Below are 15,928 nucleotides of genomic sequence, written 5' to 3' on the forward strand. Positions count from 1 at the left end.
GCATTCATTCATGCGTGCATTTACTCAAGGGGACAAGCCCCGGTTCTGTTCCATGGCTGGTGCAGAGCAAGCACGCAGCCACCAGGCGACTGAGGCAGGAGGCCCTGGGGCTCTGAGAGGCATAAGCGATTCCCAGTAATGGCGTGGAGCCATGTGGGCTTGACGAAGAGGGCTGGGTGCTGTGGGGAAGGGGGCAGGGAAGCTTTGGAACCGAGATCTGAAGGATGGGGAGGAAGCGCCCAGCTGGGATGGCAGGAAGAGGGTTTCAGGAAGCGGCACATCAGGAGTAAAGGGCTCCAGGTGGGAAGGCCCTGGGTTTTCTCAGGGATCTGGGAGCAGGCCAAAGAGCCAGAGCGCAGTGGGCAGGGGGCAGTGTGGCCGAGGCAGAGAGAGGAAGGCGCCTCCCAGTGGGCTTAAACCAGCTGTGGTGGGAAAGGGGCCCTCTCGTTTGTTTTGGTTCACACTGGGAGATACTCAGGGTTTAGTCCTGGCTCGGGACTCAGGATCACTCCTGGGGGAGCTTGGGAGAATGTATGCAGTGCTTGGGGTCGAAACAGAGAGAACCACATGAAGGCAAGCAGCTTAGCATCTGTACTTTCTCTCTGGCCCAGGAAAGGCGCTCTGGGAAGGGAGGGGAGGTGGGTCTGCCATAATCTGACGGAAGGGGGACGGGTGGCTTTTAAGCGCTCTTTAGTGGTTATGGGGACCGAGACCTGGTGGCCATGGAGGCAGGAGGCTGGTGAGGAGGACACTGAAGCGTGCAGGTGAGGGGGTTTGTAGAGACCAGTCAGGAGAACTGTGGGGAGGACATCGCAGGGGGCAGGTGAGGAGGGCTATGGGGGCCAGTGGTCTCTGTCTAGAGCTAGAGCCATTTGGGCTCAGGAGGGGTGAGATGGAGGCCAGGCCACTGTCCGGCCTGTGTGCCTGCGGCCATGGTCTGTGTCTTAGGATGCCCACACACAAGGACCCGCTATGGAAGCGGAGCTGTGAACAGGGCCGCACAGAGGTGCACCAGGAACAGACACTTTTATCGGTGTGTCTGTGCGCTCGTGCGGGTCTGCGTGTGCCTGGCTGCACCTGCCTGTGTGTGTCTGTGTGGGTGAATGTTTGTGTATGTGTCTGTGTGTCTGTGCCTGTGTATCTGTGTGTGTCTGTGTGTACATCCGTGTGCATGTGTGTGTCTGTAACTGTGTCCGTGTGGACCTCTGTGTGTCTATGTATATCTGTAGCCGTGATTGTGTATCTGTGTTTATGTACTTTCGTATTTGTCTGTGTCTCTGTGTATGCAACTGTATTGTATGTCTATATCTGTGTTGCGTAACTCTGTGTGTCTAAGTTTATCTGTGCACTTGTGTGTCTGTGCATACATGTGTGTATATCTGTGCACCACTCCACATATATCTATCACTGGTGTGTCTGTGTGTATTTGTGTGTGTTTGGATCTGTGCACATTTGTGAGTGTCTATCTGTGTACATGTCTGTATGTCTGTGTGTATCTGTGTGTGCATGTGTGCAGGCACACATCTCAGATGTGAAGTGTTCAACAGGAAAGGGATATCTCCGCGCCTGCCCGCCCATGGATCCTGGGCACAAAACCCAGACCCGGCGCAGGGGCCCACCCTCCAGCCGACTCCAGCGAGCAGCGGCAGCTCACCTCCCCCGGCCGGATCTTGATGTAGAAGTTACTCCTCTTGTAGGAGATCTTGAGGATCTTGGGCCAGGCAAAGCGGTTGATCCTCAGCCGGTCGCGGTAGATGAGCAGGCCGTTGGCGCAGACGCCGAGCATGATGTCGATGCCCTCCGAATCCTGCACGAGAAGCAGCCTGAAGCCCAGCCTCCCGTTCGCAGGGGCCGGGGGGCCCCACCGGAGCCCAGGGACAGTGGACGACCCTCTCCTTCGCTCTTCCTCTCGTGCGTCCGCACGCCGGCATTCACTGCTCCCCACCGGCTTTCTATTTGGTGCCAGGTTGTTCCAGGTGCCCAGCAGGCTCCAGAAATGTCGGGCTATGCCTTTCCTCCAGGGGGCGCCCCAGCTAGTGGTGGCCAAACAGATCCGACCCAAACACAGTAATGGGAGAAAACGAGGGACCGTCGTGGGGAGAAGTACAGACTGTGAAATGGAGGGATGAGAGGCAGGGAGGGAAAGGTCGGGGGGATTCACGCTGGGCCCCGTGTCCTCTGGTGGGACCTGGCAGTTCCTGGGGCACCGGCTGGGCCGACGTACCTTGGCGTGGTGCAGGTCTACTCCGTACATGGAAAGCTTCTTGGCGTTCTCCAGGAAGTGGATCTCTGCCTCTCCCGGGGTCATGCCCCTAAGGGGAAAGACAGGGTCGCAGGTGGCACTGGCAGGGCCCAGCAAGCCTGTGGCCCAAGACGGCCACTTCTAGAGGAAACTCCCTCCACCTGGCCTCCAGTACAGGCTGATGGACTCCTGCACTTCTTCCATCCTCCCAACCTCCCATCCTCTCCAAGCCCATGCCCAGTCTGTTGCCTCCAGGAAGCTTTCCAGGACTGAGCTGAGTTCAGATGTTTGCCTCCTGCCACTGAGTTACAGGTGAGCCACAAGTTTTGGTTCACTGTGATCAAGTGAAAATCATGCACCATGGAGATGGCAGCCCCTAACCAACCCCCCTGGGATACACAACAATTCCCTGCAAGAGGGAGACATTTCTGCTAGGATTTGGTGTCGGAACCTACTTCCTCTCCCTGAAGTTAACGATGGACACTCTCCTTGCTGGACGGAGGGGCTCTGGGACCCGCTGAGGTCCCTCTGGGCTTTGGCTGTTGGGTCAGTGCCCACTTCACACTGAACTCCAGTAAACATTCACTGTCTGTGCTGACACAGATGCCTGATGTTCCAGACCCCCTTCCGGGCTCCCGGGAGAGACTCTCATCACTCCCCTCTCCCAGGGGTGCAAACTGGCCTGGGAAGGTTGAACGGCTCTCCATGGGCATCAAGTCAGAGTGTGAATCCAGACAAGGTGACATGGGAGCTGGTGTTCCAGCCACGTCACACACCGCTGTCCCCTCTCCTCCCATCTGTCTCCCCGTCTCTGCTCTTCCCACCTCCGGGAGCCGAGGGGCATGGGGTCTGTGGACTCTGGGCACCGAGGGGACCGACATCTGGGGGGGAGTGACCGGGGGCATTTCCGCAGCCCCCGCTGATGGGAACTTCCTCTGAGTCAGAATGACTCCAACCCTCCCTAACCCCTCCTGCTCCCTCTGGAGGGATGACGCAGCGGGCGGCCGGACAGCACTCCCCGAGGTCCCTGGGCGAACATCTTCTGCCTCCGACTCAACACAATAGGACAGCACTGGTCACTAACCAGTCAGAACTGGTGTCTGAGTTTTGGGAGACATATCTGAACCCCTTACCCCCACACACACGTGTACATAGACACACTGCATCTGTCCCACCACACCCAGCCGGGGTCTCTCCAGCTGCAGCCTCCGGGGCACCCCTCCTCGCCGCCTCCATCCTCACAGCTGCCAGAGTCCCCACCAGGAGAAGCCTTCCAGCCCCCCCAGAGCACATCCCCACATAACAACCATGTGCGGAAAGCCCAAAGCATATGCAGTTTGAATGGCCCCTGGAGACCATTTCCTTTGAGGATTCCCCCCGCCCCACCCCCCCACGCACACACTACCCAAGGTGGTGGCCTCCTCACAGCATGGCCTTTGAAAGCTGGGGGGGGGGGGGCGGGTGTTGGGGGAGGCATTCAGTGAGTTACAATGACTTGGGGCGGGGTCCTAGGCATCTATTATCTGGGGTCTGGTGAGGCTCAGGATCCTGCACAATTAATGCTCTGCCTCGAGTTCCAGCTGTGGTTCAATGCTGCTCACTGGGGCCTCCACCCAGTTAAGGGCAGCAGGGGGCCAGGGAGCGTCCGGCTGCTCCCTCCGCCCATGGCACTGCTGACACAGGGGGGTCTCTAGGGGAGTGGCTGATGCCCCGCAGCAATTCGACAAGGCAGGTGTTCTTAGCAGCCCCAGGGAACAGGTGAGGAGAATCCGAGGGGAGGGCGCTGCCTGGCTGAGATCCCGGCTAGAAAGGGCAGAGCCAGGTGAGCCCCGACGGCGGTCTGGCTTTAGAGCCCCCAGTCCTGCATTGAAGGTGGGGACCCAGGCAGCAGGGGCACGCCGGGGCTTTCTATCTCCCGCTGACAGATGAAAGGACTGATTGGCACAGGTCAGGGGCTGGGGATTATCACATCCCCGGAGGAGCTTAGCAGCGGATGCGGCTAATGACCTTCATTTCCCCTGGACAGAGGCAGCTGGAGGGAAGGGCTAGCTCTCATGCACACCTGAGTGAGAGTGACAGCATCCAAGGAAGAACATTCCGGGCTGCTGAGAGCCAGCATCTGCCAGGGGGGAGGTGGGGGACGCTCACCGGTACATCTTTTTTTTTTCTTTTTGGGTCACACCCACAATGCACAGGGGTTATTCCTGGCTCTGTACCCAGGAATTACTCCTGGCGGTGCTTGGGGGACGATATGAGTGCAGGGAATCGAACCCGGGTCGGCCGCGTGCAAGGCAAACGCCCTCCCTGCGGTGCCATTGCTCCAGCCCCTCACCGGTACGTCTTGTGCAGCTCCATGATCCTCTCCTCCAGCTCCCGGGTCTGGTTGGGGGCAAAGCGGAGCTCGCTGACGTAGTTGGCCACGTGCTCCTCGGCGTCATAGTCGCCCAGCTCGGCCTGCACGGCGTAGGAGCCCAGCAGCGCGTGCGTGACGAAGGAGCAGGGCAGGCGGCCCGTGATGATGTCCGCCCGCAGCTGCAGGCACAGGTAGTATCTGCAGGCGGGGAGAGGATGCATAAGCCGGGGCCCCGCCAAGATGCGCCCGGGCACAGCTGTCCCCACGCGCCCAGCAGCGCCAAAGCCATGGAAGGCGTCATGGAAGTTCAGAGGCCATGGAAGGCGCCTAGACACCTGCACTCCCAGAGCCCCCAATCAGGGCGTGTCTGAAGAGAGCGTTTCCACAGCATGGGCCGACAGTAACTTGGCATCAGGTTAGGAGGCTTGAAACACTTTTGTTCATGTCTGAGTTTTGAGAGATTCTTTCGACCGTCCCTGCTTCGACAATTTCATAGTCATCTGCCAGTTTGGTCCATTTTTCGTTTGGTTTGTTTATTTTTTTGGGGGGAGGGGTCACACTGGGCTCTGCTCAGGCTTACTCCTGGCTGGGGCGTGGGTGCCAAATGGGGTGCTGGGGATCAAGTTCGGGTTGGCTGCGTACAAGGCAAGCATACTGCCCGCTGGAGTGTTGCTCTGGCCCTTGGCTGTGCTTTTCTTTCCTTTTCCATTTTTTGTTTGTTTGTTTGTTTGGAAGCAATACCCACAGTGCCAGGGATAGAACCCAGGGCTTCTGCAGCACTTCACTGTGTGACAAATTCTTTTTGGGGTGCAAAATTTGGATTCTGGGGGCACACCTGGTGGTATTCAGGAGTTTTCCTGGCTCTATGTCCAGGAGTGACCTCAAGGGACTGCAAGGCAAGGCCCTCTCCTCTTACACTGTATCCCTGGCCCTTCACACATTCATTTTTAAGAGATTGGGGGTGGAGGGTTGGGACACGTCCAGTGGTGCTCAGGGGCTGTTCTCCCCTGGTAGAGCTTGGAGGACCTTAGATGGTGTCAGGGATTCAAACTACGTTTTTCAGAATACAAGGCAAGTGCCAAGACCCTATCTCTGGTCCCTGATATATTTCCAGTGGTTTTAAGAACGTCAGACTTGAGAGGAAGCATTAGTTTTCCTCCTGGTGCAGACCGGGTCACCATCTCGCCCGCCAGCAGCTCCTGTTGTCTGTGGAGTGCTCAGTCCTCCCCGATCTGCACACAGGGGGCAGCAGGCAGCTTCCAGGTGACCTGTACTTGCCACGTGCACAGCACGAATAACATCTGCTCCTCAGGACACATGCTGTACAGAGGGTCCTCCCCAGGATGGCACCTGTAACTTGAGCACCACCACCCCCCCCCACTTGGTACCTTAGCACCTGCATCCTAGCACAGATGAACCTCCTGTGTTACCTCCAAACATGCTCCCAGGGGCTGGAGTGATAGCACAGTGGGTAGGGCACTTGCCTTGCATGCAGCTGACCCGGGTTCAATCCCTGGGCCCTATATAGTTCCTAAAGCCTTCCAGGAGTGATCTCTGATTGCAAAGCCAGGAGTGAGGCCTGAGTATTGCAAGGTGTACTAAAAAAAGAAAAAAAAGTGCTCCTCCTGCAACCAGTTATCATTGGAACTCAAACCCAACAGGTTTAAAGAAAACATTTCCAATCAGTAGGCCATGATTTTCTTTATATAACTTTTATGCACACTTGGACGGGTTTTACAATTTTTAGAATCATTTAATGCTATTTTTTTATTGCTGTTTTCCAGTTACTGTGCATTTCCGGAAAACGCTGCAGATCATTCTCAGCCAGCAATGCCTCCTTGGAGCCTGTTTTGCTGTGTTTCCCCATTTTTCCCCCTCTAAGTGGCTTTCACTTAGTGCAATTTGTGCCGCTCCGTGGCACCGCTTTGCAGACAGAACCGCAGCTCTGGCAGACAGGAGGAGCAGCCTCGGCCCCGGGTGCTCAGGGCAGGCTCCAGAGTTGCACTCGCTCTGACAGAACAAGTGTGGGCTCCTGAGCACTGTGCGTAACCATAAGAAAAGGTTGGAAAACCTGCCCAATGTTCTGACCAATCTCTCACTTCATCACTTTCAACCATTTATTTTGGGCCAGAATAGTTTGGACTCCAGAACCTGGAAACAACCCAAGTGCCCAAGAACAGAAGATTGGATAAAAAATTAAAATCAAAATCAAAAATCCTGGAAACAACCCAAGAGCCCAAGAACAGATGATTGGATAAGAAAATAAAAATGAAATAAAATAACGCTATGGTACATATACACAATGGAATACTACTCAGCTGTAAGAAAAGATGAGTGCATATAATTTGCTGCTACATGGATCGATCTGGGAATATCAAGATGAGAGGAACAGACACAGAATGGCCTCACGCATATGCAGGATATAAAGGAACATACTAGGAGATTAATAACTGATGGCCAAAAGCAACAGAATTGAAGAGTAAGATAACAGGTCCTTAGTAGGAAGCTCGCCACTGGGAGGTGAGGGGGGAGAGGTTAGGGAAGGGACCCCCATGACAATGACAGAGGGAAATGGTCACTCTGGATGAGGACTGGGTGCTGAAAGAAGGTAAAGTGACATGCGTGATACTCAGTTTAGGTACTGTAAACTGTGGTGCCGTAAAGGGGAAAAAGAAAAAAGTGTCGGCCATTGAGACAGGTGGGGGACAGGAGAGAAACTGGGGCACTGGTGAAGGGAAGTGGACACTGGTGAAGAGTTCGGTGTTGGAACACTATACCCCTGAAACGCAGTCACGAATAACCTTGTAGCTATAATTCAGTGATTCAAATATATATAAGTGTGTGTATTAAAAATAATGAAAGAAGCAGCTTTGAATTAATCAGCTTCTATGGTCACCCATCTCTGGGGGCACCCATCTGGACAGGGCTAACTTCCCTCCTGGCGACTCTGGCGCCAGCACCTAGAGTCGAGAGTCCTGTGCGCAGAATGGAGGGGTAAGGGCCAGGTCATCCTGAGTCCACAGCTCCCAGGGACTCTCGGGGGCAGAGTCCAGACTCTGCTGCTGCCCTTGGAGCTTCAGGCTGACCTTGGAGTCAGCAGCCAAGGTCAGGGGCCTGCTCTATTCCAGGAACACCTCCCAAGGCCACAGTGGGCCCCGGGATCTTGGCCCACCTCCTGGCAAACTTAAGGAGGGGCCCAGCCTTCTCCACTGTGGGAGTAAGTCCTAGGCACACCCTGTTAGCATGAGGACAGGGTGGGGGACTCTCTTTGAAGCATCTAGGGACAAGGGGCGTCGGGGCAGGAGAGGCTGGAGAGGAGTTAAGGTGCTTGCCTTGCATGAGGCTGACCTGGGTTCAAATCCCAACACTGCACTTGGAACCCCGAGCACCACTGCATGGGGTACTGGAGCTCCCCAGACACTGCCTGGCAGCTTGGGTTGTCACACTCAGCATGGAATAACCTTTAAACTGACCTGCTGGGCCTACAAACTGTGAATCGCCAGGAGAGGCCATGGATCCCCTGAGCATCACCTGGGCATCCCCACCCCCCAAAAGAGAAGGGCCTCTCCCAGTTCCGGCAGGACAGTCCCCTGGAAGCTTGTGTGGAAGACTGCTTGCAGCTGCCCCCTGGTCTCTCTGGTCCAGCAGCCTGGAGGTGTCAGACACAGGCAAGCGCAGCACGCGGGACCCAATGCCAGTGCCAGCCCAGAAAGCTGCAGTTCTCACACACCGGCCTCTCGCCCACTTGGGCGGGCAGCGACTGTCAGAGGAGGCGGCGGCTGACTGCACCGGGAGCCCCCCCGTCCCCACCTCAGGGAATGGGCTGCCACTGACCACTGCTCTCACTGCTTCCTCTGGTGTCCACGGCAGGTTTTTGAGTTCCAATCTCAACATAAAGAAACTGCCCAGGGGCTGGAGCGATAACACAGAGGGGAGGGCGTTTGCCATGCACACGGCCAAACCAGGTTCGATCACTGGCATCCCATATGGTCCCCTGAGCACCACTGGGAGTGATTCCTAAGTGCAGAGTTAGGAGTAACCCCTGATCATTGCTGGTGTGACTCAAAAAGAAAAAAAAAATAACCACCCAGCCTCCCCAGGCCAGGATGGTCCAGGCCAGGACCTCCCCTCCAGCTTGGTTCCACATGGTCATCTCACTTGGCCCCTGCATGACCCTCACCTGGTGATGTCTTCTGTCAGCTGAGCAGGGTCTGGGGGATAGAACTTGACTGTGAAGGCAAAATTCCAGGGGCTGCCTGAGAGGAGAAGACAGGAGAAAGGTCAGAGGCCCGGTCCACCATCTTAGGGGTGTGTTCCAGACTGAACCATCCGACGGAAAGGCAGAAACCTTGGAAGGTTCCTCACTTCCATAATTCCAGGCAGGAAGCCTTGGACGTTCCTCCCACTGGACTGAGCAGAGTCAGGGGCCCAGGTTCACAGACAATGCTGGCAGTAGGAGGGAAAAGCTAGGGTGACGGCCACACCACTCAACACACCTCCACCCTGTGTGTCCTAGGATGGTTCCGCATTGCAGGTGGGGACAGAGGTCCTTGACATGAGGTGGCCAGCCATGGTAACACCTCACTAGAACTGGCGGGAGGCCCAGAGTGCCTGCCCCATCTAAGGCCCTTGAGGGCCCCGGCTCAAGAATGGTGGTCCATACCCTTCCCACACCTGTCTGTCTGTCAGGCCATTGAAGGGCAGTTATGCCCACTGCAGCAGGCCGACTTCTTTACTTCGGCGGGCTGGCACTTATGGGCCAATAGCTGAGACCACCACAGCTAACCTGGTTTGCTAACTGGGCACCTTTGCACCCCACTCTGCCACTGGAGATGGCATTTCTCTGAAGACTGGCAGGACACAGTTCCCAAAATGCATCCGGGAAACTGGAGAGATAGTACAGCAGGCAGAGCGCCTGCCTTGCATGTGGCCGACCCGGGTTCAAACCCCAGTACCATATACGGTCTCCCGAGCACTGCCAGGAGTGATTCCTGAGTGCAGAGCCAGGAGTGAGCCCTAAAGATCACCAGCCGTGGCCCCCAAACAAACAAAAACTGCATCTGACCAGCTTCCTCCATCTCCCCGGGCATCCTGCCAGGTAATGCTCCCAGAAGCCCCTGGAAAATGCTGCCCTCAGCTAGGGGCTCCTCTCAGATGGCAGGGCTGGGCTAGAGGTGGGAACTGAAAGGCCAATATAATGGACTAAAAGCAACCCTGGGCATTCTGCAGGGTTAAGTGTCAACCTCCAAATTGAGATAGGGAAAAGACAAGAGAGAAAATCGATGGACACATCTCGAGGACGAAAGGCTGAGGCCTGAGTTGGTTATGGGAGTGGTGGAAGAAGGGTTGTCTTAAGGCCTTTGGAGACAGTAAGAGAGACAGAGGGTGGAGGGGATTGGAGCCGCCATCAGAACAACGGTTTCCCGCCCGCCACACACACACACACACACACACACACACACACACACACACACACCATTCCTGGTTCCATGCTCTAAAAAGGCCTTGACAAATGGAGCAAGAGGGGCAGGTCTGGGAAGGACAGTACTGCGCGGGGCTGGGGGTCAGGCCCACACTCCCTCCGTGTCCTGGGTGCGGCCCACACCGCCTTTCCCATCCAGCTCCCTGCACTTGCTAAGACACATGTCTGGCTCAGAACTTCATGGGCATGCAGAGGAATTTCATCTGCGCAATGAGGCTGACGCAGACTTTGCTTTTCATGGACAGACTCTAGGGTCAACACACTCTGCCAGAGTGGAGGGTCGGGGGTGGGGCGGGGGTTCACCCGGCTGGTGAGTGGTAGAGAAGAAGACTCAGACTGCGACCCTCCGCCCCAAAGTCCAGGCTCCTGACCACAGCTGACTCCTCAGAGAACACAGCCTCTAAGGGGGAAATAGCCCTGTCTCAAGAAGAGCTGTGGCAGGGCAGCGGGGGTAGTGACGATGACAATGACTGTTAACTGCAGCTACTGCACTGGCCCCTATTGCATGCTGGCCCCTTCCTAGGGCCTAACCATATAGCAGCTCATTTAACAAGCATAGTAACCACCCTAAGGGTAAGTACAAGAATTGCCCCCAGTTTATAGAGGGGGACTGAGGCAGAATTACTGAAAACAAGGCAAGAGGGTGCTGGGGAGGTGGGTCATAGAGCTAGAGCACAGGCAAGCTCCTGGAGGGACTGACTTTGATCACAGCATGTGTGCCCCTCCACAACACCTCTGGGTGTCAGTCTGGGGACCCCTGAGCTGCACCCACAGCATCGCTGGGCCCAAGAACTAAAACTGGCCACACCCCACAGTGCCACCGTGTCAGCTCATCTACTGCTCAGCCCTACAGACTCATGATCAAATCTCAGAAGAGATCAACTAGCTGTGAAAATTCTCAGACACACGGAGCGATAGCACAGTGGTAGGGCGTTTGCCTTGCACGCAGCCAATATGGCTGACCTGAGTTCGATTCCTCCGCCCCTCTCAGAGAGCCCGGCAAGCTACTGAGAGTATCTCGCCCGCACAGCAGAGCCTGGCAAGCTACCCGTGACATATTCAATATGCCAAACACAGTAACAACAAGTCTCACAATGGAGATGTTACTGGGCCCGCTCGAGCAGATCGATGAACAACGGGAGGACCGTGACCGTGACCGTGACACCTGTCCCTGGTTGGGAACTCTGGGCACCCTTGGGTGGGGGAGGAGGGGAAGCCAGGTCCTTGCTCTGCTGAAGCAGATGCACTCACACCCCAGGAACTGTCCACATGCCAATAGCCAGACCCTACCTCCTCACGACTAAGAGCCACAGAGATGTCAAGGTTGACATTTTCAGGTACACAGGGTTTCTTGGCCTTGAACCCTGGGGCCTTCTGGGGGTAGGGGTGGGAAGCTCCCCCCACTAACCCCCCACCCCCCCCCACCCCTCGTACTTCCAGAAGCCCCGGCAGTCACACTCACATTCTACCACTGCCGCCATATAAGCTCACAGCTTAAATATTCCCAGTTAAATATACCTTAAATATCCCAGTTAAATATTCTGGATTTTTAAAAAAATTTTTGGGTCACACCCAGTGATGCACAGGGGTTACTCCTGGCTCATGCACTCAGGAATTACTCCTAGCAGTATTCAGGGGACCATATAGGAAGCTGGGAATTGAACCTGGGTCGGCCACGTGCAAGACAAACAGCCTACCCACTGTGCTATCGCTCCAGCCCCCTTATTCTGAATTTTCTGGAGCATAAGCTTGCAACCGTGCAACATCTCCAAACTTGACAATACAAACATCCCTGTAGGAGCACACCAGATTGGATGGGAATCTAACACAGCATCCAACTAAGCTCGATTAGCAAAAAACATTAACACAGAAGGCTCAACTAGCAACAACAGCTTAGCAAACCTTCAGACCAGGACTTAATGTCCCCATGGTGAGACAAACAATTTTCACAAATTTTCTCTTACGTAAGCATTTTTTTGATAATTCCATTAGCCATTTAGTGGTAACAAGCAATATAAATTAAATTATTTTGTGTCTGCTGGGGGGGGCAGGCTTGAGGGGTGGTTGGGAAAATAGGATAGTAGTGGAAGGAAGGGGGTGGGACTGGGTTTGGGATACTGAACGCCTGTAACAAATCATCATGAACAATTCTGTAAATCACAGGGCTTAAATAAAGTGTGTGGGGGGCGGGTAGAACTGAAAGCATCTGACGCGCACAGTCAGGCCACACATGTGTGGCAAGGTGTGGCCTCCAGGTCTCTCCCAGCCCCTACCAAAACAGAACAGCACAGGAAGTGTGTGTGTGGGGGGGGGGGGGGGAACACAGGCTGCCATCCACACAGCTGCCACGCCACAAGTCTCTTTACTACGGAGAAGCAGGAGGCCAGAGAGGAGGCGCTGGCCTGGGTACCCAGGTGATGGGCACCATCTCGGGAGGAAACTGCTGCGTGGCGTCATCTGGGAAGGCGAGGGGTGGGGTGTGCTATGGGCAAAGAAAGGGAGCTCCGGCTGGAAGCAGAAGCGAGAGTGCGGGTGGGCCTCAGGGGCAGGAGGACACTGACCCTGCTCTGGGCCCTGCCCTGTGGGCAGTTTTGGCCCCTCCCTCTGGCTGTTTCTCTCCGAAGCTCCTGCCCTGCTCTCACCCTACACACTTGCCCTCCAGGAGTCCCAAAGCTTTTGGGCAGCCCACTGGGGCCTTCTGGGCCTAGGACCCTGTCCGTCCCCCAGAGCCGGCTGGGATGGGTGTCCCTGCCTCTTTGTCTCCGGCTGACAGGAGCCCACAGGGAGAGATCCTCCAGGCCCCTCCCACAGAGCCGGCTGGCAGGGCGGCTCAGCTGCCTGCTGTCATAGCAACAGGCTCAGCCAAGGAGGGAGGCCCGCTGGAGGCCCGGGCAACCAGGGCCAGGGCTCCGCCTCCTGCACCCCGGCCAAGGCCACCTACCTCCCCCTTCTGTGTTTGAAGGTGGCCCCTGCACTCACAGCGTGCCTTTGCTCCGTGGGTTGGAAGGCACCGGCTGTCGCCGGATGCTCAGAGCTGCCCCCCAGGCCTTAAAGAGTATGGACGAGGGCCCAGGAGCCCGCGCCATGCCCTCAGTAACCTGCCAGTCCCGCACCCTTGCAGTGGGAAGAATTTGGAAAGAAGTTCCCGGGCACACAGACACCTTCTGGCTGTCAGTGTCTCAGGTCAGATCGATCTTGGGCCTGTCTCTGGGCCTGTCAGGAGATGGCCAGGACCCCATAGTGCCCAGTGTGCCTTTAGGCTGGCTGTGCCTGGAGCGAGAGGTGGACCAGGGTCCTGAACTGTGAGAGGGCCCTCATTAACAGCAGTAGTAGCCCTGGAACAGGACAAATCGCAGGCCACCTCTTTGTCCCCTGGTTCCAGATGACTCTGCAGGTCCCTTCCTGGGGACATCCTGACCGTGGACAGCGAGCCCACCTTTTGTGAGCCAAGACTCTAGCCTGTATCTTTCCTGTCTGAGTTCCTGGCCGCTCTGCAGCTGGCCAGCTCTAACATCTGTCACACGTATGGAGCAACTGAGCTCATGGGTCCAAATTCATATTCCAGCGTTGGAGGGAGTTGCACACCCACCCCCAGCCATTGTGACTTGGTGTCCCCTTCGCCCAGCCCCCCAGATTCCCAGGACAGAGAAGTGGTTAAGCAGGGGACACTCACTCCGGATCTGCTTCTTGATTTCCTTGGAGGGGTCCAGCCAGTTCTGCAAGAGAAGGCAGAGGGGAGATGGAGGCAAGGAACACTCCGAAACAGCCGGGCAGGGAAGCCGCCTCCTGGCTGGCCTTCTGGGATGGGGAGGGGCGTGAGGCCAGCACAGATACAGACTTGGAGCGGGTACCCGAGGGGCTGGTAGTATGTGGCCCCGGACAAGTGGGAAGGATGAACCTCAGAGAGGACCCTCAGGGGAGGATGGGGAAGGGGAGGGACACACATATCTTAGTTCCCCATCTCCTGTATCCCCAGATACACTTTTAGGAAGTGACTTGGGGCGGGGTGGTCCTGAGGAATGCCTGGGTCAGGGAGCGGCTGCAGACAGAACTGTGAACCGACCAGGCCAGCTCAATCTTGCGGGCACAAAGAAAGAGCTGAAGACAGAAACAGTGAGAATTGGCCAGGACTAGGATGCCCACAGGAAGAGAGTCCCCAGCAGGGTCAGTGGAGGGGATGGGTCCCGGGAGGAAGTCTCCAGCCCCGCAGGGGGAAGAATTCGGAAGAAGCCCCTGAGCACACAGGCACCTTCTGGCTGTCGGCGTCGCAGAAGGTCAGGCCGAAGTAATCCTTCTCCAGGAGGTTCAGGTGCTCGCACACCAGGTCGAAGAGCAGCTGGCCCCGGCCGTGCTTCTGAAGAGGGGAACGGAGGTGCCATGAGGGGGGCTGTGGGCACCCCTGGGAACCCCCGAAGAGGTGGTCTCCTCTGTGGGGTGCATTCCTCAGCCCGGAGGTACCCTCTGGTGAGGCCCCAGCTGAGGGTTTGCCCTCACCCCCAGCCCTGCCTCGGGTGAAGGGGCATGGCATAGCGGGGGGAGCCCTACCTCCACCTCGCACTCGTACTCGGAGGCATCGAGCAGGGTGACCCGGCAGACGGCGCTCTTGTATTTCTTGGCAATCTTCTGGGGCGACTTCTGGGCCTTGCTGGGCGTGGTCCTCTCCGACAGGCCGTCGGCCTCACTGTAGTCCTTCTCCTCCATGTCTAGGCCCTGCGGATGTGACCGCGGGAATGTTACATCACGGTCATGCATGACTATGGGATGGGAGGTGAACCCAGAGGGCAGGGGAGGGGTGTGGCCCTCTCCGAGCCCTGGAGTGACCGGGCAGGCACATGGAGGAAGAAAGTCCAGGGGAGGGTTCCCGGAGGGCAGCCCTTCCTCCCCGCACGTCACTGTTGCCACACGCAGTCGACAGACATGACCACCCAGCCACCCAGCCTGGTGCTCAGGGCTGGCTCCCGAGAGCAGAGAGGGAGGGGTCAGTGCCCGCAGCTGGGACACTCAGGCTGGGTCTTGAGCCCTGCCTGGGAGTCCACAACCTGACATGGATACCCTCGGTGACACTACCCGCGTCCCTGCCCCCTCCGAGCCTGTCAAGAATAATGAGGGGATGGGGGCAGGTGGGTAAGGCCCCTCCCCACCCCAAGGACCGAACCCTGACTGCCGAAAACCTCCAGAACTCAACCGCTATCATGCTCATGGCCACTCTCCACACACTCGGGCCGAGCCTCACCCACAAGTGAACCTATTCCTGGACCACACAGCCACATTTGCCACATACTCTACCCATACTCCAAGAGTACCATACCATATCTGGTGGAGTTCAAAGTAGGAGGCAACCAATCGTAGAGAAAAAATTTTTTAAATACATATATATACACATATATATAAACATACATATATATGTATGTATACACACACAAGGCTCAACCTCTAACAACATGTTAGTGATCTCTTATAGAAGGGCTCAGTGGCTCCTGGGTGAAATACAACAATCTTCACCCTCTTTCCTCTAAGGATACTTTTTTGTAGCATTTTCAGCAGTTTTTCATAACAAACAATACAAAAGATGTATTTTGTATAGGGCCAGGGATTGAGGTTTGGGATGGAAACATCCAAAATATGGTGGTGGAAAGGTGTAATGGTAGTGGGATTGGTGTTTAAACATTAAATGTAATGAAATACTGTGAACTACTTTATAAAATAAAAAATTATAAAAAAAAATAAAAAGAATGAGGGGAGGCATGAATTACTGGAGAGATGAGACCCTAAGTCCTGTTGAAAGGGACTCAGGGCTGGGAGACGACTCAGAGGGCGGGAGCACGTGCTTGGCAGGGGGAGGACTGAGTTT

The 15,928-nt window shown here is 56.0% G+C and overlaps 1 protein-coding gene across 12 annotated transcripts in view; it reads right to left on the reverse strand.

Moving 5' to 3' along the window:
- The window catches only part of EPB41L1 (erythrocyte membrane protein band 4.1 like 1), a 115,971-nt gene that overhangs the window by 37,203 nt on the left and 62,840 nt on the right, over positions 1-15,928 (reverse strand). For all 12 annotated transcript variants that reach the window (XM_056122010.1, XM_056122009.1, XM_056122020.1 and 9 more), the window contains 7 exons: positions 14,623-14,787; positions 14,327-14,431; positions 13,751-13,793; positions 8,776-8,851; positions 4,575-4,793; positions 2,225-2,312; positions 1,655-1,807 (listed from right to left, as the gene is read on the reverse strand). In XM_056122010.1, the coding sequence (XP_055977985.1) occupies positions 1,655-1,807; positions 2,225-2,312; positions 4,575-4,793; positions 8,776-8,851; positions 13,751-13,793; positions 14,327-14,431; positions 14,623-14,787 (849 nt within the window). The remainder of the gene's footprint in view (positions 1-1,654; positions 1,808-2,224; positions 2,313-4,574; positions 4,794-8,775; positions 8,852-13,750; positions 13,794-14,326; positions 14,432-14,622; positions 14,788-15,928) is intronic.

The sequence above is a fragment of the Sorex fumeus genome, unplaced genomic scaffold (assembly GCF_029834395.1).
Source record: "Sorex fumeus unplaced genomic scaffold, SorFum_2.1 ptg000044l, whole genome shotgun sequence".
NCBI classification, from domain to species: Eukaryota; Metazoa; Chordata; class Mammalia; order Eulipotyphla; family Soricidae; genus Sorex; species Sorex fumeus.